Below are 23,052 nucleotides of genomic sequence, written 5' to 3'. Positions count from 1 at the left end.
TTGTAAAATACTACACCACTAGCGGAATTTGAAAAAAAAAGAAGAAGGAAATATAGATGAATAAATTGTTGTCTTGTTCTTGCTAATGGGTATGAATTAAAGTAGTGCTTAAAGAAAGAGGAAATATTATTGGGGATGATATTATTTTTGAAATTGAAATGGCGTTGAAGAATTTGCGCTTAAGTTATTTGGTGATGTGTTAAAGTGCTTAGGAAGTTGAGTCACTATTCCTAAAATATATCCTACCCGTCCCTTAGCCCACATTACAACCATGAAAAAGTCCTAATTGATTCTAGATCGAGCGAGCTTACATTAGTAGAGATTTATATTAAGGGCAAGCCTATGGTACCAATTGTATGCATGTGACTTCTTTGTGAGAGTGAGCGATTTTCTTTGATATATGTGAGTCATTAAAATATATTTGATCATGAGATTCGAATGTGTGGATTGAACTCGCTCTCTTGTTCTTGTTGTGAGGGCACATGGTTTCACGAGGGATAGGTAACGTTATTAGACTTCTCTATGATGTTGGGTGTTCAAGCCATGAGTGCATAGTGACATTAAGTCAGTTTTTGAGGTTAGGGTTATTGTGAGCATGTTGTCTTTGTTTAAATATTTTTAAAGAATGACATAAGAAAAGGGAAGTGTATATGATGCATAGTCTAGAGCCTAATTGTTGCAAATAACCATGGTCATAGGTGCAGTGTGCTTTGAATGATAAGAGCTTAATTTTGTTTCGTCTACTATAGGATGGTTTGTTCGAGGACGAACAAAGGTTTAAGTGTGGGGTAGTGATGTTTGGCATATTTCGATATGTGTTGATGTTACTTTACCCATATTTTAACCGCTTCTTGATGTTATTTGATCTTTAAAATGCCCAACATGGTTTAATTATTAGTTTTATGACTAATTGAGTTGTGTGTGGTGAATTAGGGTGTTTGGAGTGCAAAAACAAATATGAAGAAAAGGTGCTCTAGGTAGAGGAAGAGAGATTGGATGCGTCGCATCCAATCTAGAAAAAGATCAGATTTCGTGCACCCTTAGCAGTGAAGTCGACCCATAGCATCCGCCATAGCATCCGCACCTGGGCAAAGCTGAGATGGAGGAACAAGGGGTGGATGCGTCGCATCCACCCTCGCATGCAAAGCTGAGAAATAGAGGACGAGGTGGATGCATCGCATCCACCCTCGCATGTGAAGCTGAGAAATGGAGGACGAGGTGGATGCGTCGCATCCACCTTAGCATCAATCCCTGAAGCCGATTTGGACTAGGAATAGGAGAACCTTTGGCCCACGACTTTTGTACGCAATATATAAGCAAAAAACGCCTCCTTTAGGTCATCTAACATATTGGAGAGGGGGAAAAAGCCACAGAAAAGTTCTAAAAACCACGGAATTCGTCTTGAATTCCTATTCTCTCTTTCTTTTATTGATTCTTATGCACTCTTGTGAATTTTTGGATGATTGCCTGAATATGAGTGGCTAAGAACCCTATTATTCTAGGGTCATGGGTATACATGAATGTTGATGTTTGAAGTTTAATTTGACGAAGTTGATTTTATCATATTGGGTTGTTTATTTAATTCTGTTTTTAATTATTTTGCTGAGTAGCTAACAGTGAAATACTATCTACGAATCTAGAGTTGAACTCGAAAGTGGGAACTCTAGATTGCATATAGAATTAACTAGAGCAAGTTCTTAAACCCGGGCATCGGGGAACGGATTCGCAATTGGGATAGACATATACCTAAGTGCCTTGCTCGGTTGCAATACAGGAATTGTAAATGCGTTCTTGTCAAATTTAATTCCATAGACATATAGGTATTAAGTTAGCTTGAATAGGCGAGTAAGGGCTCGACAGATTCTTATGAGTAATATCAACCTTGTCAACCAACATTCCAGATAAATCAATTAGTTATTTTAAGCTAAGAATGGAACATGATTGTTAAATAACCCGTGACCCTGGAATATTATCTCCCATTGATTGTTATTTAAAACTCTTTAAGTGTTGTGTTGATTTCTAGTATTTCATTATTTGATAGTCTTTAGGTAGTAAATTAGACAATTATCTATTTTATAAGAAATCGCTTGAATCGATGAGCTATTTGAGTTTGAATTAGTCAAAAGTTAATCATAAGTCCTCGTGAGAACGATACTCTATTCACTACTCTATTACTTGACGACCACGTATACTTACGTGAGTGTGTTTGGTCCCAACAATAATGCAAGTAATATTCCAAACGTGAATGTTCTTTTTGCATTCTGAAGATCAATTTAGTGTTTGAAAATCTCAAGCTTGTGTAAAGATACTATAATGATGCATTTGTTTTAATTTAACTGGGTGCTATTTGATTATACCTTTAATAGAGTTTAGTAATTTTAAAGGTTGTCCATACTTGACTTGGTTGACAGATTGCCAAAACATATTATTTATGTCGGGCCTGTGTATATATGCGTGGAAAAGGCGGTCCTGAGAATTCAGGTTGTATATACAGAGGAGTTAGGCAAATGACATGGGAAAAGCGGGTAGCTGAAATTAGAGAACCTGTATATAATTGTGGTCAGTAATGTCACCTGAGAGGAAACAATCACTTTTGCTGCAACTGCAAGCTAAGAGAGCTGAATCAAAAAAGCGACGAGTCAGAGTAATACATTGTCCACAATGGAAGTGGGTACTTAATCTCAAAGACAAAATGCTCTTACAGTTGCGGATCCTCCGTTAGATTCAGAAGAAGGTAGAACGTATATTGATGTCTAACTTCTAAAAGACGCCATACTTAGATACACACACAATGTTGTGTGTTCATATATAGGTATACTGTGATGTATACATTGATCCACAATCATTAAAGTTTCTTTTTAATTTCTTTCATTTGTTAGGTCATGCTTCTGCAACTACAAATATGCCAATTATTATCGTCTAAGGATATAATATGATTGATTGCTTGTCCATCTTTGAAGTAGGTGAGAGTACAAAAAATAGTACTTTAAATATTCCAAACCATTGCATTGTCAGGATCAACTTCAGGTACATATAATGCAAGGAATTCTTCAACTCCAGCATCTACTGCACATAGAGGTATGTATATATCTGCCAAGAATATAATCGCATAATATCATATTACTGTCTCCTTCCATAACATTGTCATAATTCATCATGAATAGGTAAAAGAAAATTTAGACGTCGAATTACAGAATGATGACTTGTTGCTAAAAAATTACGTGCATTTAAAAGAAGTTCCAGATTGTAAATTTTGTGAAGTAAAAAGGTTCCAATATAAATCACCAAACTTTTGTTGTGGTAGCGGATCAATTAAATTGATTTCTCATCAAATGCCTATAGAGTTACGGAATTTATATTTAGGCAACACTCCCTCACTGCATTCCAAGGCAATCTTGATATTCCTACTGGATTTGAGCAACTCGAGTATGAGCACTATATCGCTATGCCCTCGCTTAGCCCCGTTCTTTTGTTTGGGATGGATCCGGGCTGGAAGCGAAAATACCGTAAAAATGGTTATCCGCTCTATTTACAATCCATACTCTTCACATAGGCATCTATTTCCGAATGACAGGTCCTCATTTACTGGATTGTGCAGCTAGAAAAAATTGACATGAACATTCGACATTTTACTTGTGATTCTAAATTTATTTCATTCTGGAATTGTTCATTTACCATTCCTTTTTTGTCCTGTCAACAAGTGGGACTTATGGAATCAATGAAGCATAGTATGAGAACTCATGCAGCTTCCATCTTTGCTCAAGTCAAATTTATGTACTGCAACTTTTGGCCTTGATCTTAACTATGTACGATTTCATCTTTACTGATCATTAACTTCTTCTGTTTTGCTGTGTCCAGTGACATAAGCATCATTTACGATTTCTTTTTTCCTTTTTCAGCTATTGGAGTGATCAGCAATTTGTGCTTATTGTAAACAAAAATGACTCATTATGCACATATTTCTATTAGATGTCTTTTGCCTGTGGTTATCTTGTTTCATTCCAGTATAGATCAGTGTCATTTAAACAATACTATTTTATTAGTTTGGAAAAATTCTCAAACTGTAATTTGGAACTATTTAAGCAGCACTATTTTATTAACTTGGAAAAACTCTCAGCTAAGATTTGGAACTAGCAAATAGTTCAATCTATTTTAAAAATGAAATGTTGATTTAGGTTTAACTCACAAGACAATGCTGCAGTAACTACTTACCAACAACTTTTTTGATAAAGTTGGCATTTTCCTGTTGAGTTAGCATGAATATGATACTTTGTTTAGGTTGTTTTTCAATGAGTTTATTCTTAGTCCTTTAGAAACAAAGCAAACGGAAAAAAAGACAACTGAAGAAAGTTTGCATGATGACCACCAACAGCTTATATAGATGAGAGTAGGAAAGTTACTCACCTATTTTAATCACCATGTTTGGGCCCGTGTAGGGCACAGGCGAAGCGAAACCCATCTAGTAGTTTATAAATGGTCATATGACACGAACATCACGAGTTCATCTTTATTAAACAAGATTAAAAAAAAAATTTACTGATTGGGGAAACAAAGTTTAGATAGGTATCTTTATTTTAATGTGAACTGTGGGCTAACTGTTTCTTTTTAAAGAACCAAAAAAAGGGTCCTGTAAAATGATCTTTATAAGCTTCATAATAAAAAGAGGGCATGAAGTTAACTTTCATGTAGTGGATGTGACTCTGCTTTTTCTAAGTTGGATAATCAATCTGACATTGTTAATGTCTCTTCTAAGTCAATAGTAACATCTCCAATGATGCATGTCAATAATGTAATTCAAATTGCATAACTCACATAAAAGGAAGCAATTCTGCAGACTACGGAATGAATATTATTCGACGTTCCTTTGAAGGCCAAACCAGCAATCCCTTCCGCAATAATTCGACGAAGTGTATGCAAATGCAAAACCACAGCACTGACAACCAATAAATATTGTGCATTGCACATGCTTACACAAAAACACAAATTCAATTCCAACCTAAGGAACAAATCTACAGCATACCAATAGATTGAGCAGCACTCCAAAATTCCCAGTTACAGAGTCAAGGATCTCAAGACTTTGAAGCCACAATAGAGCAAGCAAATTTCAACGATTAACACAGAATCTGACAGCAAACCGGCAGAGTAAGAGAGAATGCTCACACATCTGAAAGAAAAATGGTCACTCAATTAAAAGCAATTTTTATGTATAAATTAATGCATTCATCAAATACCTAAAATTTTGACTCACCTTATATGTTGCAACTTACAATTCTATATCATCGAAAGAAGCTATTCCGATGTTGAACCAATCTAAAGAGAATTTAAAATAACGTGTCATGCAACACAAATAAATAAACTATTTGAAATATCAATATAAAGGCACATACCAATAAAATATTCTTACCCAATTCAAGTTTCTCAAGATAATCTAAATTTTCCTCAACTCTAACAGGAAAAGATTTCACTTAGAAGCCAATCTTGAGCACACACAAGAATATGCACCAATGAAGGAGTCAATGAGCTCCTAAATGACTCAAGAATAAATCCTCCAGTAGCAAATGCACTTTCTGATGCCACACTAGAAACGGGAATTGCTAAGACATCACGAGCCATCTCTGCAAGAATAGGAAATCTACGTGAATTATCTTTCCACCAAAGCAAGATATTGAAGTCATTACTATCATTCTCAAGTTCTTCACCGAGATACTTGTCCAACTCTGTTCTAACATCCGAACTTTTAACCTTGGCTAAATGTCACTGGTATTCTTGTCGCAATTTTGAGATTGGTGTTTTATGATGGTTTGGATGACTATGGTCCAATGTGTCAATGGCGGAAGACAATAAAAGTTGAGATCCCATTAAATTTTTCTTTAGATACTCATTAAAAAAAGAAGTCATGTATTTCTTCACTTCATTTATTTTTTCCCCCTTTTTCTTCTCCAAACAGACTCACAAGAGCAAAAGCAACATATTCAAATTTGTTCCGAGGATCCAACACACTTGCAATAAAAATCATCTTCATCTTTTCTGGATTACCAAAATACTTGTGAAGTTTATCTTCCATTTTCTTTGCCATCAAACTCATCTCAACATTTTCATTTTCAATCAAGTTTTTCAACACAACATCAAGCTCACAGATCTCTTCAAAGTGAACATTAGATGTGACATAAAGTGATCCAGAGACCTTCAAGGTAAGTTCATAAAAGGGTTTCAGAATTTTCACCATATGCCTTACATTTTCCCAATCACTACTTACAAGTGAGCCGGCAGGTTTTCCATCGTCACAAACATAAGTAACAAGATAATGCATCAATCCAGGATCAAGAGCACCATACCTTACAAATGCTTCCTCAAATTCTTGTGCCACATCCAACATCAAATATGTGGAATCCCACCTAGTAGGAACATCCAAGCATAGTGAATTTTCATACGTTATCCTTTCAAATAAGCAACATGCTTTAAACTTTCTCCACCTTTTGGAAGATTGCTTAATGTATCTCACTGCTTGTCTAACACGTTTTACAGAATCACCCACTTCTTCCAAACCTTCTTGAACAATAAGATTGATGATGTGAGCCATATATCTCATATGAAGGTGGTTACCATCCATTATATTTGTTCCCCATTTAATAAATCGTTTAGACAACTCTTCTACTGTGATATCATCCAAATTATCAACCGTAACAGCGAGCACCTTATCTAAACCCCAATCACGCAAACATTTGATAATAACAGTTGCCATATCATCGCATTTATGACTGGTAATTGGACAAAAATTCAGTATCTTTTTATGCAAAGTCCAATCTTTGTCGATAAAATGAGTCGTAAGACACATGTAATTCATTCCTTGCAATGAAGTTCATGTATCGGCAGTAAGAGAAACTCTTTGTCGTGTTTCTTCGAAAATTTTCTTCAGTTTCTGTTTCTCTTCACGATAAAGATCAAAACAGTCCCTAATCACTGTAATACGAGAAGGAATATAAAATTGAGGTTGCAGGACATTCATTAAGTGCTTAAAACCTTCCTTTTCAACAACACTAAAAGGTTGCTCGTCAACGATTATCATCCGAGTTAATGCCCTGCTACAAAGTTCTTGATCAAATTTCCAAGGATTAAGATTTCCCTCAACCATTTGGCCACCTGAAATTAGTTGAAAGCCTACTTGTGTTTGCCTAGTTTCAACGTTATGGGGAAATTTCGCACACTTTCTCATGTGACCAATCAATGTGGATGCACCATTGTCTATTGTATGAGCAGCATAGCACTTATCACAGTACTTACACTTCGCTCCTGTTTCTCCATAAGAATCAGTGAAGTTTTCAAAGTGTTCCCACACTATAGATCCAGACTTCATAGTTTTCCTTTTCTTTGAACAATTTTCATTGATAGATGTAGTGTTAGTTGTTTCATTTGAACTCCCACGTTCACTTAAACTTTCAATCTCTGCCATCTGATAAAGAAAAGGTTATATTATATCAATCAAACTACAAGCAAGATAAAAGTACAAAAAGCAATAAACATATAGTTAAAAAGAAGAAGCAAGAAAGTGAATAATATACGTTTAAATACAAGAAGCGCGAAAAAAAAAAGAATCAACCAGCAAAACAACATCCACCCTAAAACACAAAGAAAACCAAAAGCTAAAGTAGTTTTGATTTGCGAAGTTTGAAAACCTTAAAATAGACCAAGAAAGTTACCACCTTCAAACCTGCAATTCTCTGGGATATTGAACCTAAAAATAATAATGTAGTGTTCTTATGTCCAATATTTCAAAGATTTGAAAAAACATGGCAAATAGACAAGGCACAATGAACAAGGCTCAAGAACACATTTGTCAAATAAACTTGTTTGGTTTCTATAGTTAATAATAGCAACCCAAAAAAAAAATTATATGCTCTTGCTAATTTTTCATAGTTGTAGAAAGAGCAACAAGCGGAATAAATGACAAACATTATACCAAACATCACCAAGAAGCTGTTGGATCAGTGCTATTCTTGTTACATGAATACGAACAAGAACATTGGTCACTTAGCCATAGCTTTCTCAGCTATCTCTCTTGCTCTAAAATCTTAAAGTTACTTGGATACAAGCTACAAACGATGTATCTTTATATTAGTTGATTGAAGAAAACAGACCTGAATAATTCCAAAAGTTATGCACACATTTCAATATTCATAACAGCATAGCCTTAAATATTGAAATTCCCAAATGCCATCAAAATTTAGAGTGTTAGACATAGTAATTCCAGAAATCATTCCAAAAGCTATATCAAAAGTTCAACTTCATAACACCACACCTTAAATATTGACATTCCAGAAGTTCAAAGCATTAGGGACTGTCTATCACATAAGGAAAAAAACATAGTGAAATCTTATTACAACCCATTTTAATTTCACAAAAAAGAAAACAGAAAGATTAAAAAACGGACCTTTACACTTGATGGAAAATGCTGCAATGGAAATGATTTTCTTTACCTCACTTGTTCAATGTGGCTTTTAATTAGTTCTATTTTTGGGAGCTTTGAATTTGTATTGGAGATGGGGGATTAGGGTTTGTTGGGAAGAAGAGGAAGAAATGGAGGGAAATGAGTTGTCGATGTTGGAGAATGGGCAGAGGGTTTTGGTGCAGTTTTTGAATCTTGAATATACGTTTTCACAATTTTGTATACGCTGAGCATGGGCCCAAGCACTATAGTGCATGTTGAGTTTATTTTTTTAAATATTTACAAAAATAGCCGATTGAATTTACAATTTATTTATTTTAGTCGGTATAAATAAATTATATAATTGATTATTTTTAGTTTATTCAGTTGGGTGGACTCATAGGAAAAAATGTTGAAGTTTTAAATAGCAAAATATTAAATAATAATCATCAAGTATTAAAAAATTTCAATGTTACACAAAAAATATTAAAAATATTCAACAGCTGGAAAGATGCACGGCTCAATCTTACTCATTCTCATTTTTATGGTGTTTTGGACTTTCAGTTTCATTTATTTCTTTCCGTTATAATTTTTTTTCTACTTAAGCATATTTACATAGTTAGGAGTAGAGTATTGATGTGAGTTCAAATCTCAATTACATACATTGAATTAATACATTTTAAGTTCAAAATGTATAATGTACTTAGAAGAATATTTTTTTGACACATATCAAGTATCTTTAGAACAATTATTGTTAAACATGAAATGACATTTTTATGGCTATAAAAATATATCACTAAAAGTATTATAAGAAGTTTGAAATTAAAATATTTTCAAATTTATAAATATGTTATTTTTTTAATAAAGTAAAAAGAGAAAAAAATTCATATAAAATAAATCAGAGAGTAATAATGTGATGACCCGATAGGTCATCTTATATTTTAGAACCTAATTCTGTATTTTGAGGTCTCAAAAACCTCATTTTAGCCTTCCTCAATTTATGTGCGCAGTCTGGGTGTTCTTCCGGAAGGCTTATATGTTAAAAACTGATAAAAATAAGAATTTTGTCTTAAAAATTTATTTGAGTTGACTTCGATCAACGTTTTGAGCAAACGGCTGGTACCAGTATTTTGACAGTCCCGGTGAGTCCGTATCGTAATTTAAAACCTGGGCGTATGCCCGGAATCGAATTCGGAGGTGCCTAGCTCGAGTTATGAATTTTTGTTAAAAATTGAAAGTCTGAAAGTTTAATAGTTTTTAAAAATTGATTGATGCTTGGTCTTGTTGATAACGGGTCCGTATTTTAGTTGCGGTGCCCGGTACAGGTCCACTATAATATTTATGACTTGTGTGTCGAATTTGGTGAGAAACGGAGTTGATTTGACGTGATTCGGACGTTCGGTTGCGAAAATAGAAATTTTAAATTTTTTTTGAAAATTTCATTTGATTTGGTGTCTGATTCGTAGTTCTGGGCGTTATTTTGGTGCTTTGTTCGCGCGAGCGAGTTCGTATGAGGTTTTTGGACTTGTGTGCATAATTGGTTTGGAGTCCCGAGGGCTCAGGAGAGTTTCGAATAGGCTACGGGTGTTTTGAAACTTAGAAAATCTGGTTTTTTGTGCTTCAGTTGTTATATGGTGTCTTCTTCTTCGCGTTCGCGAAGGTACTCTCGTGAACACGAAGAGTAAACTGGGGCAGGGTGATTTTATTAATCGCAAACGTGGTAGCTAGGTCGCGAACGCGAAGCAATGGGGGCCTTACCCTTCGCGAACGCGACCAGCTTCTCGCGAACGCGAAGCTTTAGGGACCTGGGGGAGGGGTCAGTCATTCTTCTATGCGAACGCGGGCATTGGCTCGCGAACGTGAAGGCCAGGGGGAACAGCCTTCGCGAACGCGAAGGAGGACTCGCGAATGCGAAAGCCACTCGGGCTGCTGCTTATCGCGAACGCGGCAGGCCCTTCGCAAACGCGAAGAAGGCCTGTCGCATGTGACTTAAAACAGAACAGTAGCAGGATTTTCCCAAAATTTCATAAACCTTCCTAGTACTGTCCTTTTCCCCCGATCGCCCCGGGCTGTCGGCTATGACCAGAGCATGTTCAGTTGGGTCTTTTGCGGATGACATATTTCCCTTTGACCTTAGATGTTATGGTGGTTCCACCAGTTTTGGTCGACACAAACCAACTTTCTTTTCTTTTTGGGGATAATAATAAGGCAAAAGAAATAATAAGAAAGAAAATAAAAGGAGAAAGAGTCAGTTTCTTCATTTATATATGCAGGAAATCATACAAAGCGAATAATTCATGTATTATAGCTAGCACGTTACTAGAATTTGCGAGGACCTCTCATTGCCGGAGGTAGGCCTAATTCGCGGATATTTGATAGACATTTAGACTTGACATATTTAGATCTGAAGCAATTTGTTTTTATTGATAATTTGGACTGATACAAGTGGGAACATGGGTTACATCATCATTTCCTAGAATTGCATGGGCTTGGACAACTCTCCCTTTGGGAAAGTAAAAGAGAAAACTAGGGGGGTAAAGGTACAAAGTAGGAAAGAGGGGAAATCAACCAACTCTAATAACCATCCACTGAGTCCTTTCCTGTGTCCTTTTCTTCTTCTGGCTCCTCTTCTGGGTCTTCCTCAAACTCTCCCTCATCATCATTGCATTCAGACTCCTCCTTCAGATCTTGTTCTGGCTCTATGCTAGACTCTATCTGGATGCACTCCACTACTCGATCATCCTCTTTAGCTGATGGCAACATATGGTCAATGGATCCTAGGATCACCTGACAAGGCATTGATGTGGTCACAAGGTAATGCGGCAGGATCTCATAGTAAATCTGCAAAGTGACCACTGCGTCCTCTAACAGGCTATACCCTCTCTGCTCGGGTGAGCCAGTTCTTCTTCTTCGTTAATCCAAACGTAGTACTCGAGAGTACACCATGAGTTTTGACCCATAGGTATTGTTACCGGGTCATTCCACTCTTCTTGCAACCTCTTTATTCTGGGAATCATAATCTGGCCATTGTAGTCATCCTCGTATAGAAATGTCCTTGTCCATAGAGGCACATCTTGGATCATCCCGAATTGTCTGAGGACCCGCGTGGGTGAGTATGGTTGAATGACTTCCAGTCCGATCAACTCAATGAAGTACTTCTGAGGAGTCCTCAAGATTGCCCTTCTACCTAACCAAGAGAGTTTGCAGTTGATCCATTCTCTTGTAAGATTGGTTGTGGATCATATTGCAACATCCATGAAGTAGTCGATGGTGGCCTCTCGCTGGAAAAAGATTTCAGTAGCCCAAATATGAAGCAGCAAGTTACAACCCTTAAAGAAATCATAGCCTCGTTCACATGCAGACAAGCTCTCAGCATTTTAACTAAGACCATCGGCACCAAAGTAGCTTGAAGATTGCCGCGGAAGATTGCCAGGACCACTGGTAACAGGTTGATGTTGATACGGCCCCTTCGCTACGAGAAGACCAATAGTCCAAACTATTACACCCCATATTTTCGTACGTAAAAGTATGCCATAAGTAAATTGATGAAAGCTCATAAATGATATGTTACATACCGAATTTTCGTATGTTAAAGTTTCGTCGTAAGTTAATCGATGTAAAATTCGGGAATGAGGTTATTTTGAAATTATAAGCATTATGCTATTTCAAACACATGATGAGTAAATTTGTGAAGGAAAAAGGGTAAGCAAATCGAAGAAAAGGAATTTCGTCAAAGTTTGATATTTTGGGATAAAATACGGTTCAAGCTATGATACCCGGTATTTATGGACTAGTGTCATACAAGGCACCACATGACCATAATAGTAAGGTGTGCAAAGTATATTAAAAGTGAGTAGTATTTTATGTAATTTGAGATAATTCTTAATTATGTGGATAAGTGGGTAATTATTAATTTTAGTGGAAGATTAATAATAAATTAAGATAATTAGTGGTTAATTATTGGATAAGATCATCACGTGGCAGCAAACCAATTCAAGAGTTGTGACTCATAAGTCACTATGTTATGTGGCAAGTCTTAACAATATGAGTCATTTCCATTTTAATAAAGGAAAGACACATATAACATGAAGTCATATCCATCCTTAAGAAACATAAGTCAAATATCCATTCTTATATGCATTCAAACGTAAGTGTTTGTATGTTACAAACATAAGTCACGAAAGTAAGTCACATATGCAAGATAAGATCTTCAACAATTCAAAGCAACGTGAGATCTTGCAATTATAAGGGAGTACGGTGCAATCTTTATCAAGAATATCATACGGATATTTCGTACTCCGGTCTTGCCGTCACGTGTTTTGTCATAATTGTCGTATGTTATAGGAATTTTCCGGAGAACCGGCTGAGGTATGTTAAGGCTATCCCTTCTTTCTTTTTGGCATGATCAATACGATACAAACGGAACGAGTAAATGCACAATTTCCATAAATGACTCTATTCATAGAAATATTAGGTGTGTCTATATTCTTGATTCCCCATATAAATTATTATTATATCTTATGTTCATGGGTCTCAGAAAAATATGTATTTGATAAAATTTATCCGACAGGTATATTATTTTTATGACATTCCGAGAAAATCTTATTAACGTATTTCTTATGCATTTCATGCATTTATACATGTACATTGACCCATGACCAGATGGCGTTATATACACGTATATTATATGTATATGGATATATTATATATATATGGGATATGGGAAAAGGTTATGGCGTTATATACGCACCACCACCTGATCAACTGGTATACGTTGATGATTTGCCCATAGTGGCCGAAATGATATGATGGGATTCTCTCAAAGGCTTGATGATGTTATGAACACATATACCTATGTATGGCATGACATTTATACGCATATGCATGACGTTATAGAAATGAAATGATTCACAGAGCTATGCAGACGTACATGTCGAGTCTTTTACTCCATATTTCTCTCATGTCTATTATTTACTGATTTTCATTCTTTACATACTCGGTACATTATTTGTACTGACGTCCCTTTTGCTTGGGGATGCTGTGTTTCATGCCCGCAGATCTTAATAGACATGTCGAGAGTCCGGGAAAATGTTACGGCGTTATATAGGCACCACCACCTGGTCAACTGGTATACGTTGATGATTTGCCTACAATGGCCAAAATGATATGATGGGATGCCCTCAGAGGCTTGATGATGTTATGAACGCATATACCTATGCATGGTATGATATTTATACGCATATGCATGACATTATAAAAATGAAATGATTCATAGAGCTATGCAGACATACATGTTGAGTCTTTTACTCCATGTTTCTCTCATGTCTATTATTTACTGATTTTCATTCCTTACATACTCGGTATGTTATTTGTACTGACATCCCTTTTGCCTGGGGATGCTGCATTTCATGCCTGTAGGTCTCGATAGACAGGTCGAGAGTCCTCCAAGTAAGCGATCAGCTCAAAGGTAGATGTTGGTGCACTCTATTTGCTCCGGAGTTGCTTATTTGGTCAGTATGATTTAGATGTGTATTGTTTGGTATGGCGGGGCTCTGTCCTGACCTTTATGACAATTATGTATTCTTAGAGGCTTGTAGAAAGATTTCATGTATATGTAAGATTGTATGGCCTTGTCGGCCTATGTTCAATGTACGAGTGATCGTTTTTGTCTTATAGGGCAGTATGTCATATGTATAAGTTTATTCCCTCATGTATTACTCTGGTTCATTTACCTATGATAGAATGATACGAAAGATATATTATGTTGGTACGCGGTTGAGTAAGGTACCGGGTACCCGTCGCGGCCCATCGGTTTGGGTCGTGACAAAGCAATTATGTCCTAGGGAGTCTACAAGCCGTGTCTAGTAGAGTCTTATTTATGGGTGTGTTGTGCACCACACTTATAAGCAGGAGGCTACAGGGCATTTAGGACTGTCACTCTTTCTTCTTACTCTAGATCGTGTGGTAGAGCTCAGTTGTAAGAACTCAATTTCCTAAACTCTATCTTATTCATAATACGACGATGCCTACATCCAGAAATACGGTTGATAAGAGATATTGCTGTGGAAGAGTTGAGTCAGAGGAACTCGATTTTGCATCATACTTATGATGAGTAAATGTGAAGTCTTCATAAGATCTTATGTGTATTAAGACATGTAAGCTTCTTGATAAGGAGCTTAAGGCAAGAATATATATCCACCCCTTTGGTGAAAAGCAATGAGAGATTTAGAAGATAGATACAAATTTCAACAAGTAAAAGAAGCAAGGTGAAGAAGGGTACGAGGTACCCAGTTAGTAAAGCTGAACATTATCTACAATTCAGGAAGAGCGATATATAAGCATTTTGAGTTACCTTCAATAGTAACAGAGGTATGTACAATTGGCCACATCCATCGTATTTATGCCTTATGGGGGGAGTAGTATAAGAGAAGGACGGATATGAGGATCCGACTGGGTAAGAATAACCCAAAATGGTGAATGGATTGTTTGTGTTAGTTGACATTTTCGAAGGATATAGCAAATGTGCTAATAGATCTCCTTGTGAGATCTCCTTATAAAAATGAAATGATTCACAGAGCTACGCAGACATACATGTCGAGTATTTTACTCTATGTTTCTCTCATGTCTATTATTTACTGATTTTCATTCCTTACATACTCGGTACGTCTCACTGGGAAGACAGTCAAAACATCAGTTCAAGAGCAACCCTACAAGAACAAGGGCATGGAAATAAGCAACTACGGATAATTATAGGCAAGGAAGAACATCAAAAGTTCCGTCCAGTATACGATATAATAAGCTCGCAGCTTCACAAGAGTCAGAAGGTCTTCCTTAAGTACTACAATGAAAGACTAGCTGAGGAAATAAGGAAGAAGGCTTCAACCTAAGCACAATGACCTAAAGAGGAAATGCTCATGTAAAAAAAAAAAATAGTCTCACTACAACATTGTATGCACTTCATGAGAAAGTGGCACCTACCGTGGCTAAGGAACAGGAAGAAAAATCAAAAGTAATATTCGAGATCGTGTGAGTTGCACAAAAATTTCGGCATGCGTGGGAACTAAGATAAGCTAAGTATACACGCAACAGAGGGGCAGGAAGACCAGGAAAAGTAATAGCTTACGTTTAAAGGAAGCTTAGAGGGAACAAAATGGATTATGCACTTAATACTTCAGAGTGATATCCATGCACCATATATTTTGACATTCATACAACCGTAGAAGACTCCGGTATAAGTTAAAAGAAAGAATTAAGCCTAGGGCATAGACAAAGGATTGAATTATCAGAAGATTGTATCATGGATATTCCATAGCGCCCATGAAAGGCTAAAGTAATAACTAATACCGTGAGCCACAGATCATAAGATAGCTTAAGCCTACATAAAGGACTAATCAGAAGGAAGAGGAAACTAAAGAGTTACAACAACGAAGTAAATCAGGAGTCTGATTATTGGACACACAAAATTATAGAAATCGTGGTTGAAAACATTGTAGGATCGCTCTTAATATCAGAGATATAAGCGAGATAGTACAGTAGCCATATTCTATAATGGTCTATGATAAAGTCAGTTAGAAGAGAACCAGCCTCATAAAAGTCAATATGAAGCTCCCACCGGAGTATGTATGCACTAGAGGTGCAAGTATTATAATAGAGCTTCAAGTCGCGGATGTTAATTATACCTATGTGGAAGGGAGGTCATAAAAGAGATAGAAGATATGATGCGAGATTTTAAGGTAAGTAACGTAAAAGTGAACAACGTACATGATACTCAAATGCAGAAGATCATGAATAGTCCATACTTTGGATAGAAGGCTAGAAGCACTGGGATTCAGTATCTAAGATTAAGACCATGAAAACAAGAGAGCTGAAGGTCCCTCTAAGTTATAGAAATCTCGGCATAGCCTGAACAAAACTCAAAGGAGTCTAAGACTAGTAGAATTTAAAAGAGATGAAATACTGCCCTGATAGTAGAATAAGGGTATGATTGTGATAGATAAAGGATGACGTTTGGACCTTTGATTGAGTAATGATTTGAAGAGGATTTCATGGATTGTACGGAATTAAAAATGTAGGGTAAATCACATTGGGATGATATAAAATATGATTATTGAAGTACAATATCGCCGCTAAGTGGATCAGGAAAATCACTTCAAATATTCCTCGATGCAATGTAAGCCCTAGTGGAAAGGTATTACGTAAGAAGTTTCAAGTTATTAGTGGTATATTGTAGATCAATATTGAGGTGAATCAACAATGGATGGACAAAACTCACAAAGTATGAGTTGAGAATAGGCTGTCATTCTTAAGATGAACAAGTAAAGAGGAAGCATTAAAGGACTTAGATTCATACATATGGGATAAGTAACGAAAGTAACATGGAGTTCGGTAGCAGACCTCAGTAACGATAAATCGAAGTAAGAGTCATGGTATACTATGACCCACCTAGATGCAGTAAATTCATACGGATAGATAAACGGATCTATGAAATAAGGTATAACAATATTCGTAAGTTCAATAGAGTACCGAGCGAAAACTTCAGTATACCTATAGATGCCCAGAGAGACATTTTATCAAGCTCTGTACGTGTTTACTAAGTGAGGCCTAGAGATTGGCTAAAAGCTGGAGGAAAAAGGAGAGAGGTGTCGCATAGGCGCACTTACAAGGTCAGTATCAGGCTGCATGATAGAACGTAGCAACAGTTACGAGATTGGAAGGAAGCCATGGTGTGGGAAGGAGGCCTATAGGGGGGAATGTCCTGGCCTTTGGATTTATTTGCAGAACAATTACCTAAATAGCAAGAAGAGTATTAAATATTTGCAAGATCTACGGGTTATGAGAATGATAAATGCATTAGTCAACATTCGAGGACGAATGTTCTAAAGGGGGGGATGATGTTACAACCCATATTTTAGTACGTAAAAGTATGCCATAAGTAAATTTATGAAAGCTAGTAAATGAGATGTTACATCCCGCATTTTCATATGTTAAAGTTTCGTCGTAATTTAATCGACGTAAAATTCGGGAATGAGGTTATTTTGAAATTATAAGCATTATGCTATTTCAAACACGTGATGAGTAAATTTGTGAAGGAAAAAGGGTAAGCAAATCAAAGAAAAGGAATTTCGTCAAAGTTTGACATTTGGGATAAAATACGGTCCAAGCTATGATACCCGATATTTATGAACTAGTGTCATACAAGGTAACACATGACCATAATAGTAAGGTATGCAAAGTATATTAAAAGTGAGTAGTGTTTTATATAATTTGAGATAATTCTTAATTATGTGAATAAGTGGGTAATTATTGATTTTAGTGGGATATTAACAATAAATTAAGATAATTGGTGGTTAATTATTGGATAAGATCATCACATGGCAGCAAAACAATTCAAGAGTTGTGACTCCTAAGTCACTATGTTATGTGGAAAGTCTTAACAATATGAGTCATTTCCATTTTAATAAAGGAAAGACACATATAACTTGAAGTCCTCCGCCATATCTTGCCAAGTTTTCCAATCTCGCGGATCCTGTCGGGTATACCATGTGAGTGCCTCTCCTATCAAACCTCTTATAAATAATTTCATCCGTAGCTTCTCATTCCTTCCCACCCTGACTAACTTGTCACAATATGCCCACAGATGTGCGTGAGGGTCCCCCGTCCCATCGAAGATATCAAACTTTGGGGGTTTGTATCCTACTAGTATATCCACATCTGGATGAATACACCGGTCTTCATAGTCCAAACTTTCACTTCCTCGGGCAACTTGAAGACTCTTAATTTGCCTTCTCAATATTTGCAACTACTCAGACACTGACTCTTCTTCCTTATGCATGGCTTCTCTATCTACCTCGGAGTATTGGTCAATCTCTTTAGGCACCCTGACCGTGATAGGTGCTGTAAAGGTAGGTTCAGAAATGGCTTATATATGGGGAACGTACGGATCATGGGCGACGACATGTGCCACAGGTATGTGGTGGTTAGTGATGAAAGTGACTCCGTCACGAGGATGGGTAGTTGCATTAGTTGTAATAGGCGGGTTCTGTGATGTCTGAGTGTATTGTGGTACGTAAGGAGCGTGAATAGTGCCAGTTACACTAAGTGTCACCATCGCGAGTGAGGAATTTCGTTATCCTTGGTACAGAAGGATTACCGCGAGGCGAGTAAGGATCATCGATGATGTGAAAAGATGCCAAAGATGAAAAGGTAAAACATCTATACGTAGATCATCGTAGCACTAAATCTTAGTGCTCCCCTAAAGGGGGAATATGGTGTGATGTGGAATTAAGTCAAAATTAAGTGGTCCTAGTAGCTATGGAATGGTAAAGGAAGAATGCGATAAAAATAAGAAAGGGATGAGATTACACTCATTCAAATCCTACAGATATGCTATGATTCCATAACATTATGCAAGCAGGACGTCAAGGAAATGAAGTAAGAGTCCCTACCCGAGATGTTATTGATAGATTAAGAGCCAGTGCGAGATGTAAGTTAAGACAAAGGAAATACCCAAGAAAGATTGCGTGGAATATTGATACGAGAATGTGTCAATGAGTAGTTAGTAATTGATTCGGGAAGAGCCTAGTTATGGCTAAATAGGAGGTTAAGGACGAGACAGCAGATCGTGCAACATAAACATAGTAAAACCCAATATAGTAAATTCAGCCTCGCAGCAATGTCATTGTAATACTTGAGAAATATTCAGATAAGAGTTTTAAAGGTATTGTATGAATGTTATGGAAATAAAAGATAGTCTCACTGGGAAGACAGTCAAAACATCAGATTAAGAGCAACCCTATAAGAACAAGGGCATGGAAATAAGCAACTACGGATAATTATAGGCAAGGAAGAACATCAAAAATTCCGTCCAGTATACGATGTAATAAGCTCGCAGCTTCACAAGAGTCAGAAGGTCTTCCCTAAGTACTACAACAAAAGACTAGCTGAGGAAATAAGGAAGAAGGCTTCAACCTAAGCACAGTGACCTAAAGAGGAAATGGTCATGTAAAAAAAAAATAGTCTCACTACGACATTGTATGCACTCCATGAGAAAGTGTCACCTACCGTGGCTAAGGAACGTGAAGAAAAATCAAAAGTAATATTCGAGACCGTGTGAGTTGCACAAAAATTTTGGCATGCGTGGGAACTAAGATTAGCTAAGTATACGCAACAGAGGGGCAGTAAGACCAGGAAAAGTAATAGCTTACGTTTAAAGGAAGCTTAGAGGGAACAAAAGGGATTATGCACTTAAGACTTCAGAGTGATATCCATGCACCATATATTTTGACATTCATACAGCCGTAGAAGACTCCGGTATAAGTTAAAAGAAAGAATTAAGCCTAGGGCATAGACAAAGGATTGAATTATAAGAAGATTGTATCATGGATATTCCATAGCGCCCATGAAAGGCTAAAGTAATAACTAATACCGTGAGCCACAGATCAGAAGATAGCTTAAGCCTACATAAAGGACTGATCAGAAGGAAGGGGAAACTAAAGTGTTACAACAACGAAGTAAATCAGGAGTCTGATTATTGGTGTGTTTGTGATAGAAAAAGGATGACGTTTGGACCTTTGATTAAGTAATGATTTGAAGAGGATTTCATGGATTGTACGAAATTAAAAATGTAGGGTAAATCACATTGGGATGCTATAAAATAGGATTATTGAAGTACAATATCGCCGCTAAGTGGATCAGGAAAATCACTTCAAATATTCCTCGATGCAATGTAAGCCCTAGTGGAAAGGTATTACGTAAGAAGTTTCAAGTTATTAGTGGTATATTGTAGATCAATAGTGAGGTGAATCAATAATGGATGGACAAAACTCACAAAGTATGAGTTGAGAATAGGCTGTCATTCTTAGGATGAACAAGTAAAGAGGAAGCATTAAAGGACTTAGATTTATACATATGGGATAAGTAACGAAAGTAACATGGAGTTCGGTAGCAGACCTCAGTAAGGATAAATCGAAGTAGGAGTCATGGTATACTATGACCCACCTAGATGCAGTAAATTCATACGGATAGATAAACGGATCTATGAAATAAGGTATAACAATATTCGTAAGTTCAATAGAGTACCGAGCGAAAACTTCAGTATACCTATAGATGCCCAGAGAGACATTTTATCAAGCTCTGTACGTGTTTACTAAGTGAGGCCTAGAGATTGGCTAAAAGCTGGAGGAAAAAGGAGAGAGGTGTCGCATAGGCGCACTTACAAGGTCAGTATCAGGCTGCATGATAGAAGGTAGCAACAGTTACGAGATTGGAAGGAAGCCATGGTGTGGGAAGGAGGCCTAAAGGGGGGAATGCCCTGACATTTGGATTTATTCGCAGAACAGTTACCTAAATAACAAGAAGAGTATTAAATATTTGCAAGATTTACAGGTTATGAGAATGATAAATGCATCAGTCAACATTCGAGGACGAATGTTCCAAAGGGGGGGATGATGTTACAACCCATATTTTAGTAAGTAAAAGTATGCCATAAGTAAATTGATGGAAGCTAGTAAATGAGATGTTACATCCCGCATTTTCGTATGTTAAATTTTCGTCGTAAGTTAATCGACGTAAAATTTGGGAATGAGGTTATTTTGAAATTATAAGCATTATGCTATTTCAAACACGTGATGAGTACATTTGTGAAGGAAAAAGGGTAAGCAAATCAAAGAAAAGGAATTTCATCAAAGTTTAATATTTTGGGATAAAATACGGTCCAAGCTATGATACCTGGTATTTATGGACTAGTGTCATACAAGGTACCACATGACCATAATAGTAAGGTGTGCAAAGTATATTAAAAGTGAGTAGTATTTTATGTAATTTGAGATAATTCTTAATTATGTGGGTAAGTGGATAATTATTGATTTTAGTGGGATATTAACAATAAATTAAGATAATTGGTGGTTAATTATTGGATAAGATCATCACGTGGAAGCAAACCAATTCAAGAGTTGTGACTCATAAGTCACTATGTTATGTGGAAAGTCTTAACAATATGAGTCATTTCCATTTTAATAAAGGAAAGACACATATAACATGAAGTCATATCCATCCTTAAGAAACAGAAGTCAAATGTCCATTCTTACATGCATTTAAACGTAAGTGTTTGTATGTTACAAACATAAGTCACGAAAGTAAGTCACATATGCAAGATAAGATCTTCAACAATTCAAAGCAACGTGAGATCTTGCAATTATAAGGGAGTACAGTGCAATCTTTCTCAAGAATATCATACGGATTTTTCGTACTTCGGTCTTGTCGTCACGTGTTTTGTCACAATTGTCGTATGTTAGAGGGATTTTTCGGAGAACCGGCTTAGGTATGTTAAGGCTATCTGTTCTTTCTTTTTGGCATGATCAATACGATACAAACAAAACGAGCAAATGCACAATTTCCATAAATGACTCTATTCATAGAAATATTAGGTGTGTCTATATTCTTGATTCCCCATGTGAATTATTATTATATCTTATGTTCATGGGTCTCAGAAAAATACGTCTTTGATAAAATTTATCCGGCAGGCATATTATTTTTATGACATTCCGAGGAAATTTTATTAACATATTTCTTATGCATTTCATGCATTTATACATATACATTGACCCATGACCAGATGGCGTTATATACGCGTATATTCTATATATATGGGATATGGGAAAAGGCTATGGCGTTATATACGCACCACCACCTGATCAACTGGTATACATTGATGATTTGCCCATAGTGACCGAAATGATATGATGGGATTCCCTCAGAGGCTTGATGATGTTATGAACACATATACCTATGCCTGGCATGACATTTATACGCATATGCATGACGTTATAAAAATGAAATGATTCACAGAGCTATGCAGACGTACATGTCGAATCTTTTACTCCATGTTTCTCTCATGTCTATTATTTACTGATTTTCATTCCTTACATACTCGGTACATTATTTGTACTGATATCCCTTTTGGCTAGGGATGCTGTGTTTCATGCCCGCAGGTCTCGATAGATAGGTCGAGAGTCCTCTAAGTAGGCGATCAGCTCAGCGGAAGATGTTGGTACACTCCATTTGTTCCGGAGTTGCTTATGTGGTCAGTATGATTAGGACATGTACTGATTAGTATGGCGGGTCCCTGTCCCGACCTTTATGACATTTATGTACTCTTAGAGGCTTGTAGACATATGTCGTGTACGTGAAAGATTGTACGGCCTTGTCGGCATATGTTTTGAGTTTATAAATGATGATGTTGGCCTATTAGGCCCGTATGTCACGTGTATATGATGATGTAATAAGAAAGATATGTTACGTTGGTACTCGGTTGAGTAAGGTACCGGGTGCCCATCGCGGCCTATCGGTTTGGGTCGTGACACCAACAGTGCCACTATGAAAGTGATAGGTCTGAGACTTTCCCACATCGCCTAGTCACATTGAAACTCCCATGAATACCATTCGTAGCTTTCATGCTGCCCAAACCTGTCGAACATGTGATAGAGTCTCACCCATCCGTCCTAGATATTTCTGAGGCTTCTGCTGTTGGTAAGACCCAGAGCATCCAGGAACCGATAACCGGGCATAGTAACTGGTAATATTGGCTTTCTTTAGGTTGACGACAGCTCTGTGAAACTTGTGACTTCTTCCAA

General features: G+C 36.8%; 1 protein-coding gene across 1 annotated transcript; it reads right to left on the bottom strand.

Moving 5' to 3' along the window:
• Positions 1-4,688: 4,688 nt before the first annotated feature.
• LOC107814095 (zinc finger BED domain-containing protein RICESLEEPER 2-like) lies at positions 4,689-8,617 on the bottom strand. The gene is made up of 4 exons (XM_016639425.2): positions 8,429-8,617; positions 5,405-7,450; positions 5,249-5,310; positions 4,689-5,164 (listed from the first exon to the last, which is right to left on the bottom strand). The coding sequence occupies exon 2, from the start codon at positions 6,842-6,844 to the stop codon at positions 5,912-5,914; it is 933 nt and encodes a 310-aa protein (XP_016494911.1). The 5' UTR covers positions 6,845-7,450; positions 8,429-8,617; the 3' UTR covers positions 4,689-5,164; positions 5,249-5,310; positions 5,405-5,911.
• Between the last annotated feature and the right edge of the window lie 14,435 nt (positions 8,618-23,052).

This window comes from Nicotiana tabacum, chromosome 9, assembly GCF_000715075.1.
Source record: "Nicotiana tabacum cultivar K326 chromosome 9, ASM71507v2, whole genome shotgun sequence".
NCBI classification, from domain to species: Eukaryota; Viridiplantae; Streptophyta; class Magnoliopsida; order Solanales; family Solanaceae; genus Nicotiana; species Nicotiana tabacum.
The sequence above is the reverse complement of the archived record's forward strand: the minus strand, read 5'-3'. Positions and strand labels throughout refer to the sequence as shown.

What these genes read in the sequence shown, in the direction of transcription:
- LOC107814095 (XM_016639425.2), bottom strand. Translation starts at nt 6,844, where the DNA reads ATGAATTACATGTGTCTTACGACTCATTTTATCGACAAAGATTGGACT.